This window comes from Macrosteles quadrilineatus, unplaced genomic scaffold, assembly GCF_028750875.1.
Source record: "Macrosteles quadrilineatus isolate MER2022 unplaced genomic scaffold, UCM_ALF_1.0 Scaffold_4__1_contigs__length_99947679, whole genome shotgun sequence".
NCBI classification, from domain to species: Eukaryota; Metazoa; Arthropoda; class Insecta; order Hemiptera; family Cicadellidae; genus Macrosteles; species Macrosteles quadrilineatus.
Genome location: NW_026542597.1, coordinates 19,929,527 through 19,952,863, shown reverse-complemented (window position 1 = coordinate 19,952,863; position 23,337 = coordinate 19,929,527). Strand labels below are relative to the sequence as shown.

At 35.1% G+C, this 23,337-nt stretch overlaps 1 protein-coding gene across 1 annotated transcript; it reads right to left on the bottom strand.

Moving 5' to 3' along the window:
• Positions 1-1,532: 1,532 nt before the first annotated feature.
• Positions 1,533-18,653, bottom strand: LOC128991815 (nicotinamidase). The gene is made up of 9 exons (XM_054415012.1): positions 18,204-18,653; positions 12,764-12,893; positions 10,373-10,429; positions 8,083-8,187; positions 6,214-6,348; positions 4,331-4,459; positions 3,771-3,939; positions 3,403-3,545; positions 1,533-2,449 (listed from the first exon to the last, which is right to left on the bottom strand). The coding sequence occupies exons 1-9, from the start codon at positions 18,275-18,277 to the stop codon at positions 2,336-2,338; spliced, it is 1,056 nt and encodes a 351-aa protein (XP_054270987.1). The 5' UTR covers positions 18,278-18,653; the 3' UTR covers positions 1,533-2,335.
• Positions 18,654-23,337: the final 4,684 nt, after the last annotated feature.

Sequence of the window (23,337 nt, the reverse complement as noted above, 5' to 3'; positions counted from 1 at the left end):
CCTTTACTACAATTCAAAGTTTTTTTAACAACACCTATTTGTACTTAATTCAAATATGGAATGGTAAAAAGTATAAATAGATTAAACCTAGAGAGAATTTGAACATTTTTATCCACACAAATATTTCATTTAAAACATTTCTATGTCTTTGCAGATAATTCAATGTAAAGGTCTATAGGAAAATAAAACTTGTAGCCTATGCAAGGTCTACAAACCAGTAGGCTTATATCATTACGTGTTACGAGTAAAAACTGAGTATTGATTTGAAGATGTGTTGTTGATTTCCAACAGGCAAATTCTACATTGAACTGTGGGTGCTTTTATACAATATGTGAACAGTTAAGCTAACAATTCAGTAAATTAATGATAAAAAATCTTAAACACAAAGACCTTTTGGTAAAATTGTTACTTTGTACTTAAAAAAAGTTTAAGATAAACTAATGTATACAACTGATGAAAAATACTGATTAGTATCTTCTGTCAACAAAATAACTATTACCACCTTAACACATTCGATGCGGCGGGTCCACCGGTGGACCCCGCGCGTCTCAGCTGAGGAGCGGGGGGTCCACGGGTGGGGGAGCGCGCATTGCATTGTTTGCCGGATCAGTGTGGTTCAGCCATTGTCCGGGGAACGTTGTAATCTTTACCAGCCTGTAGCTTATAATGCGAGCTTTATTCTGGTGTAGGTTGGTACAAAAATTGCCCGTAAAATCCCGTCTGGCAATGCTTTTGTCCCGTTTTTGGGGATATCTCAATTCGAGCCGTATTACAAAGACTCTGGTTATTGATCCAGGCAGTGCTGCTACCTTTGGGTGTTTCAGTGAACTACGTCCACTTTCGGAGTAACGCAGAACAATCACCACTGCTCTTTTGTGATTCGTCTTACTGAGATATTTCAATACCAATAGCGATCGCTGATTCAGTTAGCGCGTCGGGGCTCCGCCCGGGCCTCGCCGCAATTGGCGAGCGCCTGTTTAAAGGTTTTCAGCAGCGAATGTGTTAATAAAAATATAGTATTGTAGAAACAAATTAAAATTCCTACCTTGCTAAAAAAATGCAAAATCACAATACCCAGTCTCAAACAAATATGATTCACAATTGAGTTAAAAACAATACCCTAGTAGTTGAATGCCCATCTTAAAAAGGTGTTTAAGTGCATTATTTAAGTAATTATATTTTCTGCCCTCAAACACTTATCACAAAAATTAACCTCATACTGAAAATTGAGCTACACTGAATAAAATTCTAAGCTATAAAAAAGTTTAAATCATCTTTTAAATTGTATCTTGTACTAGATTAATTATTTGAATCAGCTCTGGATAAAGTATGTATACACAAGCCATTCATAAAAGTTTTATAATTAATAATGTCTTAGTCTTAGTAAATACTTAACAAGGCATATTCTTATTAAAATACATTGCAAAACTATTTTGTTTTGATACATATAAAAATGAAAATATGTTTTTCCATTATTAGAGCATATTTGGTATGATCAATTAATAAGTACAATAATGTCTTAGGTATAGGATTGTTTTGGAAACATTCCAAAATGTATTTAATACTGTTTAATTAGGAACGAAAGTATAGTATACAATTTCTTAATTTATACTGATTAGTGATTATAAGAATGTAAACAAGTTTAAATAAGAAGTAATTAATGAAAGTAGCATAAAAATAAACGTAAATTTGATTCTATAATACTAGCTAATATTGATAAATTATGAATGTGATTATTCGTAATCACCAAGATTCCATTTAACGTATATCTTTGACAAACTGTCGTAAAACATTTACTGGACTTCCTTCAAAATGGTTTTATTGGTTGAACTATTCACTGGATCTGCGTAAGTGTAAGAGTTTTTAACCTTCACTAGAAAGGCCAAAATTGTACACACTCTTTACGTAGTTTAAGAATTGGCTAAAACATCTATGATACTAAATATTAAATCATATATATAATCCGAATTGGTTGCTATTCCAAAATTCACCAAAGTGGTGATAACAGAGTTTATAGTACCATACAAATGACTCAACAAGATATTAACAAGAAAAGTTTTGTAAAAATAAAAATATAAAATAGATTTGGTTTTGAACAATTATAACTAAGTATGTGTAAATCAAACTTAATTAAATGCAAATATAGTTTCTATATAAATCAACTAAGTACTGTTAAAAAATCAAAATACATAAACTTAATATACCTAAGTTAAAAAATACTATAGTAACTAACCTCAATAATCTTAAATCCCCTAATTTAGGCAACAGTTAACAATTAAGTACATTTGGTGGAAGCAAGCTTGATAAGCTTAGTTAAAATGAATCGTACTTGGTTTTAGATCTCTTCTGGAATATCTTGGTCTAAAGCTTCAAGCTTCTTTTTGAGTTCAACGGCGAGTTTGTAACCGAGTTCAGGTCGACGATCTCGGCCCTCCACCATAGGCTTCACCTAGAAATGATGAATTTAAGACTATCTAGCAAGAATAGTATGAGTAGATTGTGTTATTTAGCCTATAATTTAACTATATAGTAGCGTACCTGCGTATCTAGGGTACCTGAAAATTTAGCAATCAAAAAAAGGAAACAAATGTCTCAAACAAATACAATCTTTGAAAAGTAAAAGGGTATTTATTGTATAATTCGTTTTGCCCCAGAATTGAATCCTATGAAAATGCACAGTATACACTGGTCCTCTCATGCACATAAAAGGCAGTTGTTCACTATTATAAAAAAATTATTTGTTCATGTTTATCACCACATTCACACAGCTGTTCAGTGGCTATCACCACTTAAACCGTCAGGAGTTGCAACTCCCTAAAATGGTGTTTAACTGTTTTAAGGAAGCCTACTACTCAAGGGAGCATCATACTGCCTACACTGCTGTTAGAAGTTTGGGGCCTTCTTCTGATGAAACTAATTGTGTTTTACCGGTACCTAAAAACTGTGAAAGCAGAGTGAGTTGATCTAACAAATGTTTAAAATCAGTTGCACAAATTGTTACAAGGAATATTTCATAATCATCTTCAACTAATAAATCATAATGATCATAATGATAATTCATAATGATCTTCAACTAACAAATAAATCAATAGTATTTTGTTAAAGCATATAAACTAATAATTCACAAATTCCCTATCCCTACTTCAACTTGGCAACAGTCAAGAAATAAATGAACGATTGTATAATAATCGCACCAGTGACAATACCTCCTGCAACGATTCTCGCCGAGCGATAATCGTATGACGACGGTCGTCCAGCGACTGCGGTTCCGGCCGCACCAGTGACAACGTACCTTAAGGTGTCTGTTTCACTGGAAGTTTATGTTAATATTTTATTCTGTTGAATATTTTTGGAAATAAAGTATAATTTGATTTGATTTGATCTTCTGCCTTTCTCATTTACCTGGTTAGAGTTGACGATGACTCCGTGATTGGAGAAGACAGTTTTCTTTGTCTTTTCAATGTCTTCTACGTCAACCCCACGACAACAATCGTCCAGCAGAATCGTGCGATAACCGATAGAAAGTGCGTCTGCTGCTGTAGCACCTAAACAGACAGCAGATTAGCAAAAGGGTTATCATCAATAATAATTGAATTGATTGATAATTTTGAATGTATTGGTTTTTTAAATACGTTTTTTGGTTTCACATTACCGTTTGCTGTGCAATAATTTTGCAATGACTTTGTTACTATTTAAATATAATTATGGAATCGTGCAACACAAGCAACGCTTAGTGAACAAGTTAATTAGAAGAAACAAAAGATGCTCACCAACACAAACATCGTAAGCAAGTCCGCACACGTAAATATCTGTGACTCCTTTCTCCTCCAGCTGACTTACGAGTGTTGTCTTCGTCAACTTCTTGTTGTCCCAAAAAACTGAGTAAGAGTCAACTTCGGAGTTAGTTCCCTTGTAAATTTTGATAGCATTCTCAACAATCTGAAAAAAACATTTTTTCTATAAGCTTATTGGGACTTAATTTTTAGTGCTGTAACATCCAAGTTAGATTTTACAATTTTAAATATTTGACAACGTTACCTTGCAACAAAACACGATATATTTCTATCCTTCATTCAATGTTCTAATTTCAAAATTGTTAACTTTGGCTTGGTTAAAAAGTTGGCATATTTGTTAGTAGTTTTAATAAAAGACAAACTAAAGCCTTCAATAGGTTTGACAATGAAGAAATTAAATAATTTTATGTTTAGGTGATTTTTCTATGATTTTCCTTGTTAGTCATGCTTTTCGCCTCGACCAGCTAAGTCAAATAATTGAGACTACAGTACAAACAGCTTATTTTTTTTTTACATCCAATGCATTAATCACTAACTTTAAGATCCTTGTGCAGTTCCGCTCCCCAGGAATCCTGGACGCAATGTCTCGGCCAGAGTCGCTGTTTCATCAATGGAGGACCTTCAAACGTCACTGTGTCATATACCTTGGCGTTCTCAGCTTTGATCTGGTAAGAATATTAAACAATATGAAATTAAATTCACCTTTCTCTTAATAGTTTTTTTTAGATTAGTTGTCGATTTATGGGGAAAAAACACAAATAATTGTTAGGGTAAACGAGTGGTTACAGTGCTCGCCTTGAAATCTAAAGGTTGCTAGTTCGATCCCAAGCGGGGTTAGATTACGCAACCAGATTTCTTATCTTGGGCTTGGGCCATAAATGAATGATATAACAAAATTGTACGGTACTAGCTAGAGAAACAGCTGATCTTAAAAAGAGTCCTTGGATAATTTTAAACAGCTGCTGAAGAGTTAATTATCATCCAAAAATATTTCTTCAAACACCTAAGTGATTATAATTTAAATATCCAGGACACTATGGGATTAAAAATTTTCTTTGTAGTTTTGAATTGTTTTTCAAAGGCGTCCATGGAAGCCAGCAGCCATCTTGGATTCTCCGCCATAAGAGCAATGTTACTTTCGTTAATTTCAAAAAGCCGCTGAAGAGTTATTTGTCATGTTAAAATATTTTTTTAAAATACCAATGTGATTGTAATGTAAATATCTAGTGCACTGTGAGATTAGAAATTTTGTTTGTAGTTTTTTAATAGTTTTATGAGTTAAAACGTCTAGACTCCAAGGACTCTTAATAACAAAGCTACACAGATATTTCACTCAATTTTTTTGCACTCATCCTTTAACCCTCCGAGTGTCCATAGTTTAGGCCTTAATGTCCACCTATTTTTGGCGCATTTGCAAGGTTTTATTAAAACGGATCTGAGAAGCTTAAAACAATGTTAATTCTAATGTTCTATATACCATTTTGTTTGGAAAATCATGGGCTTCAATATTATATATAAAACATAAGGAACATTTTTTCAAAAAAAAAAATTTTAGGTAAAAAAAAATATAATTTTGAAAATTTTCAAAAAAAAAATAAGTTCGCGCTCAATGAAATTGTATAAATTATAGGCCTATAAATATTTCAAAATAGCCACTTTGTTCTAAATTTTATGAGGATTACAAATATATAATAATATAAGGAAGTAGATTTGCAAATAAATAAGTTATGGGCAAAAAACTGATTTCAGTATATAGCGTTTAGCTAAGAATGCATAGCCTAACCATAGCTAGGAATCTGGCTGATAATTTACATCAATATCATTACCTACTTCTTCAGGATCATCAACCAGCACTTCAAAACCACTTAAATCTTCTTATAATGCACCACGTATATCACTACTTTTGATTTTTAACACTAAAAAAATGATAAACGTAATAAAACACATCAGTCATCGGTCCGGGGGAACCTAGCTGTTTACAAATACACGCACGTCAGCTGTCTGCTACAATATTTTCGGAACTAAAATGAATAGCGCTTAGAGACAGACCTCTGGAGAAAGCTTAGAATATTACGGAAAGAACGATACCTAACTCGATCCAGTTCAATCCGATTCAGTCAGTCATAGAGCCTTCGCCGTAAACGATGTTTGTGCGTCTTAAACTAGACGCGTGACCCTACACAAAGTGTGTTGTGCGTCGATTTTTTTACGCGTGACCCTCGGAGGGTTAATCATATTCTGCAATAAATACACGGCTAATAAATACGGTGGAGTGTTATTTCTCAAAGAAGTGATAATGATGAAAGATTGCTGTTTAGATCTTTTCTGTTAGAACAAGACTAGAGTTTGTTCTGTTTAGAACGTAAAAGAATGCCAATGGCAATGTAAATCAAAAATAAAAATTGTCTTCATAACTTACAGTGCTAGACGAATGTACAGGCCGCTGAGGCAGATTGTCTATAAAGGACACATGATCGCTCGGGTGCCAATCCAACGAGTAGAAAACTGCGTCAAAATTGACTGTCTCCAGTAGGCGGTTGATAGGCTCCACTACCTGTGTAACAGACATAAATAGACATTGTGTAAATACACAAAACGTTACTTAAAATGTAAACAAATACATCAGTACATGGGTTAGTTTACGCGTTCATGTCGGAGCTGCGATAAACGATTGTATGATTGGTGAGAGCAGATATGCTATTAGAGAAGCACTCTTAATGTCCGAGCCGCAACACTCGCAATGAAAGGTTGATTCGTGAGTTTGTGTTTGGTTAACGAGTTTCTGATGAGTGATACTGGAAGATTTAATTTTATAGCATCAAATGCAAGAAGGGACTAAAAAAACTTAAATACTACGCACATCCTATTACAGTAATAAGAGGAATATATTTTGTGAGTACCAGAATTTGTATAACTAACAATTTAAGACAGCATCCCAGAAAATTTTCTTACTAAATGAGGATCAAATTAGAAACATTCGAATACATATTTTTGTCTATATTAAATTGTACTCATCCATTTTAGGAGCCTTGATACTAGCTGAGAAAAAGGACTGAGCTATTAACGCAGCTCTCATCGATGGTCAGGACCCTAGAGGGAATAACAGCATCGCTCCGATGTAAACAGGCCCATTAGAAGCTGCACCTCCATTGTCTTTTGAATACTGAAGTTCTATTCCTATCAATAATCAAAGGCAATAGGTTCTACAAAAATGAAATAGATCAAATAAACTATAGTAGTGTAACAATAACAATATATGGAGTTATAATGTGATAGTTATAATCAGACTGGATGGTTGTCCAAATACTCTCCAAGTTAGCTAAATCTATTATTTGACTTTTAATTTGTTTCTTTATGGTGTATGACGCTACAAGGCCAAAAATATAAGTTTACCGTACAAGCTTGATAGTTCCATAGGCCTATTTCATTCAAGTAATGATAACACCTCCGAAGCTATCAGATTTGATATTGTTCTCCAAAATTTTTATTTATATTCTAACAATCGGAAAGATCTTGTGAAGACTAGTCTAAATAAACGGTATCAGCAATCTGACACATACATTCTCCCATTAGTTTTTTAAAAACCTTTATCATGGGTAAGCAAGCAGTGGGAGTAACTATGATATTTTATAGGGAACATCACAAAAGTTGCGATAACTTTTGAACCGTTATTTTTAAAGCAATGAGGGCTTGCACTATTTTGTTCAGAAGTATAAGGACCATAACACACTAATATCAATCAAAACAGGCTTTATTTGAAAATACAATTTTCCGTTATCTATTTTATGTTTTTTATGGGAAAATAACATTAGTTACAATAACTTTAAGACCGTAATTTATACAGCAATGGGAATTATACCATTTTGTTCAGAATTTTAATGGCTATAACATACTAAATTTTTATCCAAATCATTCAAGACATTTTTGAGAAAATCCTATTTTTCCATTACTTTATGGGGTTTTAAGGGAACATCCTCATTAAAAACAAAATTTTAAAAGAATGGAAAAAAACACCTGGGGATAGGTACCATTATTCTGAATTTCATCAAAATCGGACTACAGGTCTGGTCTGTAGCTATGTACACAGACACCTCTTCAAAAACAACTTTTTTGGGTTCAGGGGGACCCTAAAGGGGGGGGGGTGTGTATATCCACTCAAAACTCAAACTCATAAATCTTAACGAAAACAATACTTTTTCCATATGCTATGGTATAAGCATATGGAATAACCATAAAGTAAGAAGAATAAAGAAACCATATATTTAATCATCAGACCCACTTGCTATACCTCTAAGCCATTCTGTTGGGCCGAACAGTTACTGATATTCAGTGTTCCAGAGATGAAATCATTCTGTACATCCACAATCAAGAATGCACTCACTGGCCGCACGATCTGAAATAAATTCACAAAATTAATCTAGTGTAGCCTATGATATTTTTTATGAGAAGGATGTTTTCAAAATATTTGAATTGTGTGAATGGTATATCTCTTCTTTGTTTTACGGGGAAAAATGCTTATTGACAACCTGTAATCTACCTTCAACGAAATTCAATTTTAAATAATCTTTATTCCTTAAGAATACTATTGAATATTCTACAGTGATGTATTATAATGATTGATATTAAAAGCTCAAAAACAATGTGTTTTTTTCAGTTCTACTTTTTGTATGAACAATCAAATGAAAGCAAATTATCTTTTAAAAAAAATCAAGATTTTTAACGGAACTAATCAACTAATTAAAAGGGCTTTTATATTTATTCCTGTTTCAAAGAGAAAGATTTCAAAGTTAGATTGAATTAATTATGAGATTTCATGAAAATATTCCAGATTTTTTGTAAAAAAAAAAAAATAAATCATGGTCTGTATCATGTGTCTGTGGCTTTTAAGGTCTGTACATTTACATATGTAAAAGTTCCCAGCACATATTTTGGGAAATGTAGGCTTGGAAAGATTACAGATTTCACAGCCAGGCACAAGTGTAGAAATTTGTGCAGACAGTTCCCATTCAAACCGATTTCTGGCATGTTCTATGGCAATTTTTTTTGTGTTTTGCTAACAAGAAAACCCTTATTATGTAAACAGAGGGCCAGGCTTATAGTAGATCATGGGGTTGCATCGCAGATGAAACAGCTTATTGCGCACCCTCATTCACAGGTCCTCATTCTCTGTCAAATCGCAGGTTCTTAGTGAGCCACGAGATCCTTTTGACTATGGTTACCTGTTCTTCCCTTTGATCTCCGGTCAATAGGCCAAGGGATCCCACACGCATACCTTGTATGGCTGGGCACATAAATATCAAGGCTGTCTCCTTCTCCTCACAATATTATCTACATAAGAGGCTTTCAACTTTTACACCATATTGTGTAGATGTCCGCGGAATACCCAGTGGCCGCTGATTAAGCCAACCACTTTCCGCAGGGTCTTCCTATTCAGCCCAAAGGGCAACTGCCGCTATCACACCGGTAGGTGTCTGCAGCATTCTCTTTGACTGTATGTTGCCTTCTGTTCTTTCCCAGCTCCTTTGATGTTCTATGCCCATCCACTGGTGAACAGCTCTCCGTGCTGTGTTGTAAGCAATACCAAATGTCGGCTCTGGACCCATGAGCAGGCTATAACTGCGCCTTGGGTTACTCCATATTCCCGCCCCAGTGCCTGTTGGCTTTTTCGAACCATCCAAATACCAAGTGATCCCCCTTTTCATGTACCGGTATTCAGGTTCACCTTTATCCCAGGCAGCCCTGTCAACAATGTGGACATTGTATGGCTTTTCTAGAGGTGTACATCTGCACAGGTGCTCTCGCTCCCTCTTTCCACCTTTCTTCCTGGAAGCTTCAGTAGAATCAGCTTTGGGGGGCCGCCCTCACCCTGCTTTCTCCCAGCATCCTGGTTCCCGGAGGAACCAGCTTTGCTGGGAGCAAGGTTTGGGTGCTTAACAGCCCACGCCAGCCTCCTCTCCTTTCTGGATACAGTAGAACGTCGATTATCCGAATTAATTGGGGATTGGGGTTGTTCGGATAACTGATTTTTCGGATAATCGGTCATTGACGGGAAAAATACGGGGAACGGGAAATTACGGGAAGGGATAGCGGCCGGCGGCGATTTGCCGATTTTGCGTCTGTGGATACTGTACAATAATATAAATTTGATTTATTATAGAGATGTGCGAGTACTTGAGATTTCGAGTTTGAGTCGAGTACGGCCTTGAAACTCCAGCTTATTTTTTAACTCGGCAGTTTCAAGTTCTTTTGAGCTATATTTAGACTAGACTTTCACCACTTAGCAGCCGTGCGGTGGCGTAGCGCTACGGCCAGTCGTGATTGGCGCGCGATTTTATTGATTTTTGCTTCTTTCTTCCTTTCGGTTAACCGACGTTTCGGATGACCGGGCTTCGGATAATCGACGTTCTACTGTAGCACCTTTTCGCCCTTGGCTAAGGCATCCGCTATTCTCTGTCTTTTCATCTCGCCCCTGGAAAGTGGTATTTTTTGGTTCCTTTCCGGTTTCAGTGAGCTTGCCGTCATTGTCAGATTTCAGTTATTGGGGTCAGATCGTCTACGCTCAGTTTAGCAATACTTACAGTTTTGATCCAGTTGTTCCAACAGAACACAAACTCTTCTCTGTCCAAAAGCCCATCCTGAAAGAAACGTCAAAGGTAAAATCATCGATTAAACATACGAGCTTAATCATTCTTATGGATCAGAGTCCAACTTATTTTTTGCCACCAAGAATTTGAATTATAATAGATTTACCTATTTTTTTTGAGGTATTGTAGGTAAGATGTTTGTGTCGTGGACAGGTTCAAGATCCCACACCCAAACAGAAGATTATTTTTAAGAATAAATATAAAGATTTGTGTCGGCTACTTTGGAACAATTTTGAGTCAACAATTAGTCAAATTATCTATAGAAGAGAATACCTTTTGTATAGAACAGGGCTTTCTATTTCATGACACTATTCTTGTACAAATAAAATCATGATTATGATTTTAATCATTTATCATAATAATGATTTAATCATTATTAAATACCATAATTATGTACAAAATGAATCAAGAAATTTTATTTGATTTGATTCCTATTTGATCGAAATTAAAACTTATGAATTAGTCCATGAATTTTTTGCTTACTGAAACACGCAATTTGCCACTTAAAAAAAAACTTAGAAGCTCTACACTACTTGACTACTAAAAATTGTTAGGTGCAGCCTTCAAAAGCATCTAAGCTCAAAAACCTCAAACCAGCCTCAATGACATAGTAACAAAAGTGTCCTAATCTTTCTGCCGCAACCTGTAGAAATAAAATATACTGAAAATTTAATTTGTAGGGTAAAAATTTTTGTACCAACAATACAAAGCTTGTCCATGGTGTAGTCATTCGGTACAAACAATTTATTTTTCAATGTTTCATAAAACTCTTTCTTAGACATCAGTATTTATGATCGAGCTTATCTAAGTATAACAATATCCCGATAACATCAGATCGGAAATAAGATCAATGATTCTTCTTAAATGGTAACTTACACATAAGCTATACTGTTATAGTTGAGCCATAAACAATGTTTTTGCTGTGTTTAGTAAAAACTCATTCCATACTTTAAACATATTTTACATTTTATTTGTACAAAGATTTGAGCAGAGTTTCACTTCAATTTTTGGATGAAAATCATATAAGATGTTAATCAAGAATTGATATCTAATAAAGTGTTCAAGTTAGGGATTTAGCATGGTTTGGAACAATTATTTAAGAGAAACACATTTTTGTGTAACAAAGCTGCAACCGAGACAGTAAAATATATTTATTTATTGAAAGTATTTAATATTTTTTAATTTTTTTTCTCAAGGGAAAAGAGTTCTAACATATAGAATTGACATTTAAGTTTTGGATGTTGGTTTTCTAGTCTATTGTCTATTGATAAAAGTCCCTACTCTACAGACAGATAATTCAAAAGCTACACTAGTACCATAGATAAACCATTGTGTTGCTTAGTCTATGCTAGTACACAATGGAATGGGTGGGTGGTCTAAATGGTTTCCTGTGTCCGTAAATGTCCCTGCTGATAAAAACACAGACACACCCATTCACACAGACACATAGCCATTAAGATTTGAACATTTCAACATTCTTGACTCCTTTTATTCACAACTACAAGGAATAAATCATGCTGCAAACAGAGATATAGCCTATTTATAAATTGGAGGTGAAAGAGCTAAAAACAATCAGAAACTATACACCCTTTTCTCCATCCTTTTAGTACTTGCCATAGATTAAGTTGAACTTAGCACAAGAAATGCAGTAAAAAATACAGAATTTGTATTTGTTCAAAAAACTGCAGTTGAAATAGATTAAAACAGTAAAAATGATTTCTTGAAAGAGGGAGATATCTTGGATTTTGTTTCATAGTGTTCCCCTACAATTGAACCATGCTTATGTATTAGACTGAGTAATTCTTCACTTTTTTTGTAAGGGAACGGTCCAAACACTAGTTTTATTACTACTTAACGTCGACCTTTCGTTAGATAGCATCATTGATTATCCTGATGACAAATGGCATCAATCTAGGTCCAGTTATGATCTCGCTTCCAATCGAACCCAGCGACCTTCAGATTTGAAGGCAATTAAGCACTATAACCAATCGGCTACAGACTAATAAACTAAACTATTTTACTCTTATAGTGGTTGAAAACAATAAATACAATTGGCGCCAAAACAGAATGGGAATCATTGATAGGCCTAATTCATAATCATTGATTATTGCATTGAAAATTATTCGGGTTAACGAGCCAGCTGATTTTAGTCAGTATCAACATTCCTTCACTTATTTTAAATATGCACACTGGTTTATCGGAGTTGTACGACAATTCTAATCTAGATACAATTGGGAATTCCCTAGAACTTAAAATATTTTAAGACGATATTTTGAGATGTATAATCTAATGTTTTAAGGAGTGTAAAAACAGAAACTATATTACCTTATTTTGATCAAAAATGTCAAACACTTCTTTAAGCTGATCTGGTTCCAGACTGTAAATCTTTCCTTTGTCATTTCGGAAGATGGCTCGGCAAATGCACTCAAACTCTTGAAGGTTAAGATATCCATCGCTGTGGACAAATTTTTATGTTAAATATACTTAAGTTTGCATAAGTTGTCTAACAAGAGTAACTTTGTATAGAGTTACGTTCTTGATTTTACATTTTACCATTTTTTAGTTTTCTCCTTAGCCAATAACCGTACAAAAACACTTTGATATACTGAATTGTTTGCTTTTTTAAGCTCTTTAAGAAGGTTTAGAGAAAAATTGGGAAATTTTGTGTTTTGAGGGTCAAAAGTGAGAAAACCCAATTTTTACCCCATAAAACCCCCCATAAAACCCTGTTCCCATGGTCCGATCATGCTGGATCGCGAACTCATTCAAGTTTATCCCGCCTTACACCTTCAAACCAAATTTCATCAAAATCGGATAAAAATTACTCAAGTTATCGTGTTCACGGACACATATATATATATATATATATATATATATATATATATATATAAAAATTTGAACGAGTGGTGTTTTTGGCCTCTGGGGACATCAAAATGAAAAAGTAAATCGAAACATCTAAATATATAAAAGGCAAAGCCCTCACTGACTGACTCACTCACTCACTCATCACTAATCCTCCCACTTCCCATTTACCTAGGAGAATCAAGAATCAAGAATCAAGAACTTTATTGTCATTGACCTTTTACAAGGAATAGACATAGTCAAAACTAAAACTATAAAAACTATAAAAAATACAGTAGTAGGTTCTATATTAAAAATCAATGTCAACATTAGAAAGTAAATATTCTGTTATACAATAAAATGGATTTTTGGTGAGCCACTCAAACATTTTTGACTTAAACCTATTAAAAGGAACCAGTTTGGCTGCCAGACCTAATTTATTAAAAAACCGTATACAATTTATTTTATGGCAGTTATGTGTTTTGGCCAATCTATGGGCAGGGATTTCTAGATTGGATTTGCCTCTTGTATTGTAAGAGTGTATACTATCTCTACAAGTGAATTGATGTAGATTAGCTTTAGTGTAGAGGAGTATGTGAAAAATATACAAATTTACTACAGTCAAAATTTTAAGGTTTATAAAAAGAAGTCTACAGCTATCCACAGGGCCAACCCCACAGATTGTTCGCATAACTTTTTTTTGCAATAAAAGAATTTCATGGGTGTGGGGGGAGTGTCCCCAAAGTATAATCCCGTAAGAAATATGCGATTGAAAAAAACCAAAATAAGTAGTCCGAAGGTATTCATTACTAACAAAATCTCTGAGTTTCCAAATTAGATAATTTACTCTGGAAATTTTTTTACATGTGATTTCTATGTGTTCTTGCCAATTTAATTGCCAATTTTTTTTTTTTTTTTTGTGTTGTTTTTTTTTTTTTTGGAGGCTGAAATTCGGTGCACCGATTCTTTGGGCATTAAATAGGAAAACTAAGTAGTTTTTATTCTGATCGGGCTTTCGGGCTCCGCCCCAGTGGCTCTGGAGTTTGCCATGTTAACCTTATGATTTTTCATATTTAAAAGGAATTGATGAATCTTAACAGCTGTTTCAATTAAACAAGTTGGTTCTGTTCTATGATGTTCAATAGCATTAAAGTTACAAGGATTACCAACAGGGTGCAGCACTATTATAATTTTTTTTATGACAACAGCTAATTTGCAACCAAAAGGTGAGTGAGCGTAGCGAACGAACTTCAACCAGGACGTGATTGACCCATGCGAATACTTATGAAGTTAAACGGGGTAAAGCCCGCGTGTACAGCTAGTTGATAATAAACATGAAAATAAAATGGGATTTGATTTAAAATTTGACAACAAATCATTTGATGCTTGTTTCGGTTATTGAGCAGTTTTTAGCATGGATTTTATAATACACCAGTATTAGTAACATATTGTGGACTCCGGTGTGGGACGAAGCAACCAAGTGCCAAGTATGTTACCACATCGGCTTGATCAGGGAAGACTCATGTTTGCATGAATTTTCCTGACTGAGAATGTTTACAAAACATTTGTTACAATTTTGTTAAGTTTTGCCGAATTTTTGTAGGTACTTGTAATCAACAAGTTTGGAGCTAAAGGCATTTAAGCAGCTTAGTATATCAGTATTTTGTAAGTTGTTTTTATTTTTTTTCAATCTGGTTTTGATATAGAAACAACTATAACCAATGTAATTTGTAGTTAGCTCTGAAACTCCTTGAATAGTTCTTAAATGTATCTTAAATGTTGTATTGTTAAATGTTTGTTACAACAAATAAAATATTTTTGTAGGTACTTGTAATCAACAAGTTTGGAGCTAAAGGCATTTAAGCAGCTAGGTATATCAGTATTTTGTAAGTTGTTTTTATTTTTTTTCAATCTGGTTTTGATATAGAAACAACTATAACCAATGTAATTTGTAGTTAGCTCTGAAACTCCTTGAATAGTTCTTAAATGTTGTATCTTAAATGTTTGTTACAACAAATAAAATATTTTTTCACACTATCAAAGAATTTTTTCAGTAGGCCTACTAAAAGGTGTATTATCAGATAGATTTTTAAGTTTGTAGATAGAATGGCGTAAAAATTCAATTTCATATTATGATAAACTGTTTAAATTTGGTTGGAGTTATGTAACATGATACCATAATTATTTACAAATACTGATTCTTGCATTAGATCAAGGTCTGGTGCAACATTTCCTGTACTATTTTAATCAGACAACTTTAACAGGCAATTTACTGATACTTCAGTTATCTGTAGAGGTCTATAATAAACATTGAAGTTTTAAGAGGATTTTATAGATTGATACTTGTGACTAAGCCTAATGCTCTTTCTAATGACTGATCTGATAAGACTCTTGTAGTTTATCATAATTGTTAACAATGATTGGTTACTATTATCACACCATAACCTCCTGTAGTAAATTAGTACTGGGACCGAGCCGTGGCTCATTATAGTTTATTTTAATTGTAAAAGCAATATAAAGGAAATTCACCATTTTTACAACTAATTTTGGCTTTTATACAGGGTGTCCCATGAGAGGTGTCTAAAATTGATTACGGAAAAACAGCTTAACGTACAAGGATGAAATAAAATTATTTCCGGCTAAATCGACCCCAAGGTATAACGCAAAAATATTTTTACCAAATTTACCTTTTTTCCAATACAGAGTGTGCCAAAACTGAGGGTCACTAGTTTGAATCTCTTTTGAATTTTTATTATTTCAAAAAACCATCACATGTAGCATATCAAAGTAAAGCTAATTCATAACAAGTAAGAAAATTCAACTGGGGAAGGGCTAAATGCATTGGTATAGAAAACACAGAGTATTTAAAAATATAGATTATTTTTAAAACGGAAAACGGATTTTGAAACGGAAAAAGTTAATTAATTTCTGTTTTCGCCAAAATGTTTGTCTATTAAATACCTTTAAAATGATGTACAACATGACATGTGTTTACATTTGAAAATTCCGAAATTAGAACTAGTGACCCTCAGTTTTTGGCAAACCCTGTATCGGAAAAAATTTAAAAATATTTGTACGTTATTCCTTGGGGTCGATTTAGCGGGAAATAATTTTATTTCATCCATGTACGTTAAGGCGTTTTTCCGTAATCAATTTGAGACACCTCTCGTGGGACACCCTGTATAAGATCCAGCGGAATTTCAATTTATTATGAGTACAGCTGTCCAAATTATGTCAACTATAAAATATTTAAATCTTACTCTTAAATAAAAGTGAAGTACGGTATTGAATTGATGCCAGTTCACTTAAACGGCACAAACACGAAACACTCATCACTCATCAACACTGATTAGTGATTGTTAAATTGTTAAATTTTCAAATGAGTTGTGTAGCAAAATACAAAATTTTCGGAGGTATTGGCTGCTGTCAATCCCGTTTTAAGGCTATAAGTACCTCATTCCAAAATTTAATCAAAATCCCTCTGCTGGAATTTGAGATATAAATTAAAGACAGACAGACACTCCACACGGTAATACAGTCAATGGTAATACACAAAGGCAAACAGAATTTGCTCGTACAGTAGGTATTAGAGAGTATAGAGTACAATAAAATCAAATAATACTTTAGGCTACTGCAAGGATTGTTTGTTGTTTATACTAGCCCTGTTTCTTTTTTGGTGGTGCTTTTCTAATCTCATTAGCACAAAATACCTGATTTCTTACAAGAATAATGTTTATTTATCTACAGGGGAGTATGAGTAAAGGGAATTAAAACGCCTAATTTGAGACACAGCTGAATAAGAGTCTGCCCATGCTGTTAAATTCCCATTTCTTCACAGTTTACAGTTTGCAACACATGTTGAGCTCAATTTTCAGCTGTTTTATTGAATGGAGAGAGTTAAGCTTGCATGTAGCCAATAGTCTCAAGAGTTGTTTGATGTGTAATGTTGGTAATGTTGAGCCTATTCATGACCTACATCTGTTGTAGGCCTATCGGTCTGTCTGGCTTAAAACCATGTTATCTTATAAATACAGTAGGTACATCTGCCTGGCCTATCCATACATAATTGGTGAATCAATGCTCAGTCAGTAATGTGATAGGCTGTAAAACTAAGGCAGCGATTTCTTGAGTTAACGTCATAGAGTGTAATCACTTAAAACAATCTATCAGTACAGCTCTCTTAGAATACCTACTAAGTTATGGGAGTTTTAAATGTTGCCAAAGTCAAACTTAAAGTTTTATTTTTAGTTTTCTCCATAACCACTAAGCTTACAATAAAGCTTCAGAACACAAAATTGTTAGGCAGGCTACAAAAAGATTGTGGAATTTAATTTCTTAAGGGTCAAAATGGTGAAAATATATTTTTAAACTAGGCCTATGAAAACCCCTCTTGTTTCAATAGTCTTGCAATTTCTCATCTTAATGGTTGAAAACATACAGCATACAGGTATGCGTACCAACTCAATCAGACGCTTGGTTTTTTGCCGTAGGTGAAAATCGCCTTTTTGCACCCAAGTTACTTGGTGTGTGTCGTAAAAACTGTCTGTGCTACAAGCTGTAAAATGCCGGGCCAAGTGTGTGCCCCTCGATCAGCTTAAGTACGCGGTGCTTTAAAGAAACATAGGTTAGCGGCCGGCACAGTTTTCTGCCGTGTGTGTTGTATCTCATGCGTCTCTGCATACGTCCTGCTTGAATATTGCTTGTATATGTGAACTATGACAGCCTACATGTGATGCATAGGCCACAGTGTCAAATTGTGTGGGACTCATACAACCAGGCACTGGATCTAACTTACTTAACGTAAGTTAATGCAATTTTTAAAAGCAAAAATTAAATTTCAATCCTATAAATCAGAAGTTATACACTTTAACATTACTCACTGTAAATAAGTTTTAGATAACACTAACTATTTTAACTGTCTTACCCATCTTTATCAAATGCAGTGAAACAAGCATCCATTTTATCTGAATCAAACTCTTCGAACTCCTCAAATGACATTGAATCTTAAAAATGAAGACAACTGTCTACTAATATTCTAACCGACAACGTAAATAAAACCTGCTAAAGATAATACAATACCAATACTGTAAGTCGATCGAACTTGAAAGTATAAACAGGGTAACAATCAGTCAACAACACGAATAACGACGAGTAGGTAACTTAACTTGACAGAAATGACGAAGCTAACGTCGTCTGCTCAACTCTCAACTGGAACTGGAAGTGGAGAAGGAAAATGAAATTTTAAGAAATAAATTTCCCTCCAACTTTCAGCAATTAACTGATAGGGATAGAAACACTCGCAGTCGCGAGAGTGAAACGAGAGATCGAATTGACTATCATGGCGGATAAAAAGCAAAGACATAAAAGATAAACAATATTACTGAAACTTAAACTGTCACACTTGCGCACCAATGTTGCTACCTGTTTCGTGTCGAGCACCAATCACTGCACTGCAGGAAACTCAATGCAGTAATGCGCACGAGGGTAGCTGAAAGTTAGATCGATACTTATCTTGGGGTTACAAGTTAAATCACTCACCAACAAAGTTCTTTCGTGTTTCACGCGCAGATAACACGAAGCTCTCCGTGATGCTATTTTCAGAAACGATAGACGATCGATTGATGACTTTACGTTTCAAAGCATTCAAGTTTGGATGGTAATTACTTAAAGATTTTTTTTTAGTAAAATCACCAAATGCATAAGTGTATAGGCTATAAACCCCTGAATGAGTAACTTAATAAAGATTTTTTGTTATAAAACCACCAATCTTTCCAATGTTTACCGCAGTTTATTCAACATTGTTTCTAAATTAATCAATTGTATCTATAGTTTTCTTTTGCTGGGAGTGACTCTTTTTTTAATGCAAGAAAAGTTGTAAATTTAGCTAGATTCCTTTAGCTATAATCTTGACTATTCAAAACATCATGATTCAAGCAAGCCAATAAGAGTAAACCACAAACTGTCATAAGTTATAATAACTGAATTTTAATTAGCTGACCGATTTTCGCCCACTCTTAAATTATGTTTAGCTTTTGGTCTTCTGACTGTTCAGAATAACTTTATAACAATATTTTGGCACCGAAAAATCAGAGACGTTAGAGAAATTATAGGCCTATATCACAATCTCGATTGTGTAAATACAGACAGACAGACAGAAAATCTTTATTCGAAATCTTAGAGATTTGAAAGGCGTCAATACTTTTTTTTCAATAGTGAAATGTCTATAATGAAAATTCTGCCAGTCCATAAATTCTTTTACACTGTACAATGACACCATAGACCATGACCACCATAGTCTATGATGACACCTCTTGCCATTCTCGCGGGTGAGGTGAGCTTTTAAGGTCAGCATGTTTTTAGGGACAGCATGTTGAAGAATCTTGACCAGGCATAGGTAGGCTTACGTTCAAAGAGTCTGGAGCGATGATGAGCAGGAAGGTTGAAGTTCATTCTAACATTGAAGTCAATGATTCTATTTATAAGAAAGATAACACCCCAGCCCAGCTATGCGCAGCTGAAAGAGTAAACAGAAATCCCCCATTGAAACTTGATTTGGGTTCTTAACAGTTGGCGTAAGTCATAAACACTCATTTGGGTGGCTTGGCACGCCCAATCGACGAACCAGGAACAACACAAACCAACCAGACGGCTCCATATATGCTCATTTTCATGTGATGTTTTGGGGACATAGTTTGTTTTTATAGTAACTTATTTATGTACCATCCTCTTACCATGTTGTGAATTAATTTTTATAAATTTGTTTTTGCAGGCATTGTAATTCTACATTCTAAATTTCATGATCCTAATAATACTTGACGTAATGGTAGTTGTCATCAAATTTAGCAGTAAACGGTGCCAATTTTCCCTTTATTTTGACACTGTATCACTTTCCATTTTTTTGCAAAATTTGCCGCCGTCAATCACTTCATGAAATAATATTATATTTCCCCTCAGGTACTGTGCACAAAACTGACCCTGGATTTAGTAGAAGTATCATTATGAAAATATAACGAGTACAGCCCTCTTGCCATGTGTTGTATCAAATTTTCAACAATTTGCTATTAAAGGCATTTGCATTTTACATTATCAGAAAAAATGTCATGATCCTCATAATACTAACGTTGAGGTAATCGTTGTCATAAAATTCGGCAATAATAAACGGTGCCGATTTTCCCTTTATTTCGGCACTGTCAATCACTTCCGTAAATTGGAAGTAAAAAACTGTGCCATTAAAGGACTACAAATGGCACATAATGTGACTTCCGTAAAGTTTGGAAGTAAAAAATCGTGCCGTTTATAGCTAGGTCTAAACGACACCTAGTGTATGACTTCCGTAAAGTGGAAGTAAAAACACTGCCGTTATAAGGCCTACAAACGGCACCTAATGAGATTTCCGTTGTTTTTACCCACCTCAATCAATCGCAGTAATACACCCACTCAAACAGTGGATACAGTGACGAAGAACATTGAGTGAGAATTTAAAAAAATGTACGTTTTCAAGAAAAGCACTTAATAAAAATGCACTTAGCCAGCAGATTTTCCAGCGGTGGGGGTATTTTATATTTTGTAGCTTTGCTATCTTGCAGGTTTGTTGACTGTCGCCATGACTTTCAAACAAGCCATTTGGATTCTTTCTGGTTAGTAAGACGTTTTCTCTGTTTCTTTATGTAAGTGTTCTAATCACTGTCTCACACAATGTAAGATCTCGAAGTCTCCGCAAAACCGTTCTCTCTTGACTGTAGGGCAGTGCTAGTTAGTTACCTCTCAATATTTATTTTGGCAGAGAAGGTCACCATCTTGCTTGACTCTGTGCGGTTAAAATAATTGTTTCACGTATAGTTTATGTTTTCAAATGAAGTTAAGATTAAAAAATGGTAAGTGATTTTATTACAATCCAGACCGTCCTGTAGGCCTAAGTTTTTTTTTAAGTACAAGTAACAATTGTGTGGTCTCTTTGTAAATATTATCGACGGTAATACATCACTTTTAAGTAAATTCCTCGCAACCGGTGTTTTGTTTGAGGTTAGCCATAGTTTTGATCAAAGACTATGTTTCAATCTCAGACCGTCCCTATCCGTCTTTGGGATAGGGCGCCCCCAAACCGTCCCTATCCGTCTTTGGGATAGAGCTCCCCCAAGCCGTCCTTATCCGTCTCTGGGATAGGGCTCCCCCAAGCCCCAAGTAATACAATCAACTTTTTTCATTTAAAACATTTATTTTGTTTATCATTTTACCTATAACTAAAGCTAAAAACTAAAAATCATGCTCATCCTTCATATTTATACTCCGAATTGATCATGTTTCCAGGCCGTCCCCTTCAATTCCTGACCGTCCCCCTAACAATTATAAACAATTTAAATATTTTAAAGCAGCTTAGGTACGAAAAACATTTTTGCAATATTGCACTACATGGAGGCAAATACCAGTAAATTGAATTATACTTTTCCTTAGTTATTACTTCAAATTTACAAAAAAATATCATTCTTTTTTAAATTTAGCTGGAAAACAGTCTCAGTGGGGTGGTGCATTTAGTTTTACATTATATTTTATAATTTAAAAGTTGATACAATTTCAATGTGGACCAAAAGTAGAATTTAAAATGTTTTAGGGCGAGAATACCCTTAAAATAATATCTTGGGAGCAACTAGGTTAGCTACTGGGGACAGCCTGGAATCATTTGTGTGCGTATCTTTCCTTATTTATTTTTTAAGCTTATCCATCGACATGTCCTGCGCTGCTCATGTTATTTTGTAAAAGTATGGTAAATGATCTTTCCAAAAATGTGGATAAAGCCATAGTTAGAGAAAAAGTTTTTCTGATTTTTTATTTCTCAAAATGTTGCATTATGTGATATCCGCTCAGAAGCTGTTTAAACCCAAATACATGTTTGTAACATGTTGCCCCCGTCCCAAAAAAATCCACATAATACTGTACCACAAATACAGTATCTAAGAAATAAAAGACCAGGGACATTAAAACGTACGTTTCAAAATGTTCACTCCATTATTTATCATCAGTACCAAATAACATATGCATTACAAAGGTCCACATAGTAGAGTTTCAAGAAATAATATAATCCCCCCCCCCACAATCTAGGCAATATGCATAAAACTGACCCTGGATTTAGTATAAAAGTATCATTATAAAATATGATAACAGTATACCACCCTCTTGACATGACCAATGTATTAAGTATTACAGCCTCGTTACTCAGACCAGCCGTATGGAGTAAAACGGCACGGCTTTCGTTCCCAGATTCCACATTTAGACGGGACTGTGAAACAGTGCCGTGGTGCGGGACTAATAACCAGTGCTGTTTAAAACGGCACTGCTTTCGGTCCCGGGTCCTATATTTAGACGAGACTGTGAACCAGTGCCGTGGTGCGGGACCAATAACCAGTGCTGTTTAAAACGGCACTGCTTTCGGTCCCGGGTCCCACATTTAGACGGGACTGTGAACCAGTGCCGTGGTGCGGGACCAATAACCAGTCCTGTTTAAAACGGCACTGCTTTCGGTCCCGGGTCCCACATTTAGACGGGACTGTGAACCAGTGCCGTGGTGCGGGACCAATAACCAGTCCTGTTTAAAACGGCACTGCTTTCGGTCCCGGGTCCCACATTTAGACGGGACTGTGAACCAGTGCCGTGGTGCGGGACCAATAACCAGTCCTGTTTAAAACGGCACTGCTTTCGGTCCCGGGTCCCACATTTAGACGGGACTGTGAACCAGTGCCGTGGTGCGGGACCAATAACCAGTCCTGTTTAAAACGGCACTGCTTTCGGTCCCGGGTCCCACATTTAGACGGGACTGTGAACCAGTGCCGTGGTGCGGGACCAATAACCAGTCCTGCTTAAAACGGCACTGCTTTCGGTCCCGGGTCCCACATTTAGACGGGACTGTGAACCAGTGCCGTGGTGCGGGACCAATAACCAGTGCCATTATAATTAGGTACTACGATAAAAAAGTCAGCCGACCAAAATTAGACAAAAACTTATCTTTGGCGCTCGAAGGACAGACACATACCAGTCCAGCCCTGCTTCAAATCAAAATAAACAAA

Coding starts and splice junctions, on each gene's coding strand:
- LOC128991815 (XM_054415012.1), bottom strand. CDS start 18,277: ATGTCATTTGAGGAGTTCGAAGAGTTTGATTCAGATAAAATGGATGCT. Junction 12,894..18,203: donor ACTGCATTTGATAAAGATGG/GTAAGACAGTTA, acceptor ATTTGTCCACAG/CGATGGATATCTTAACCTTC. Junction 10,430..12,763: donor ACATTTTTGATCAAAATAAG/GTAATATAGTTT, acceptor CGTTTCTTTCAG/GATGGGCTTTTGGACAGAGA.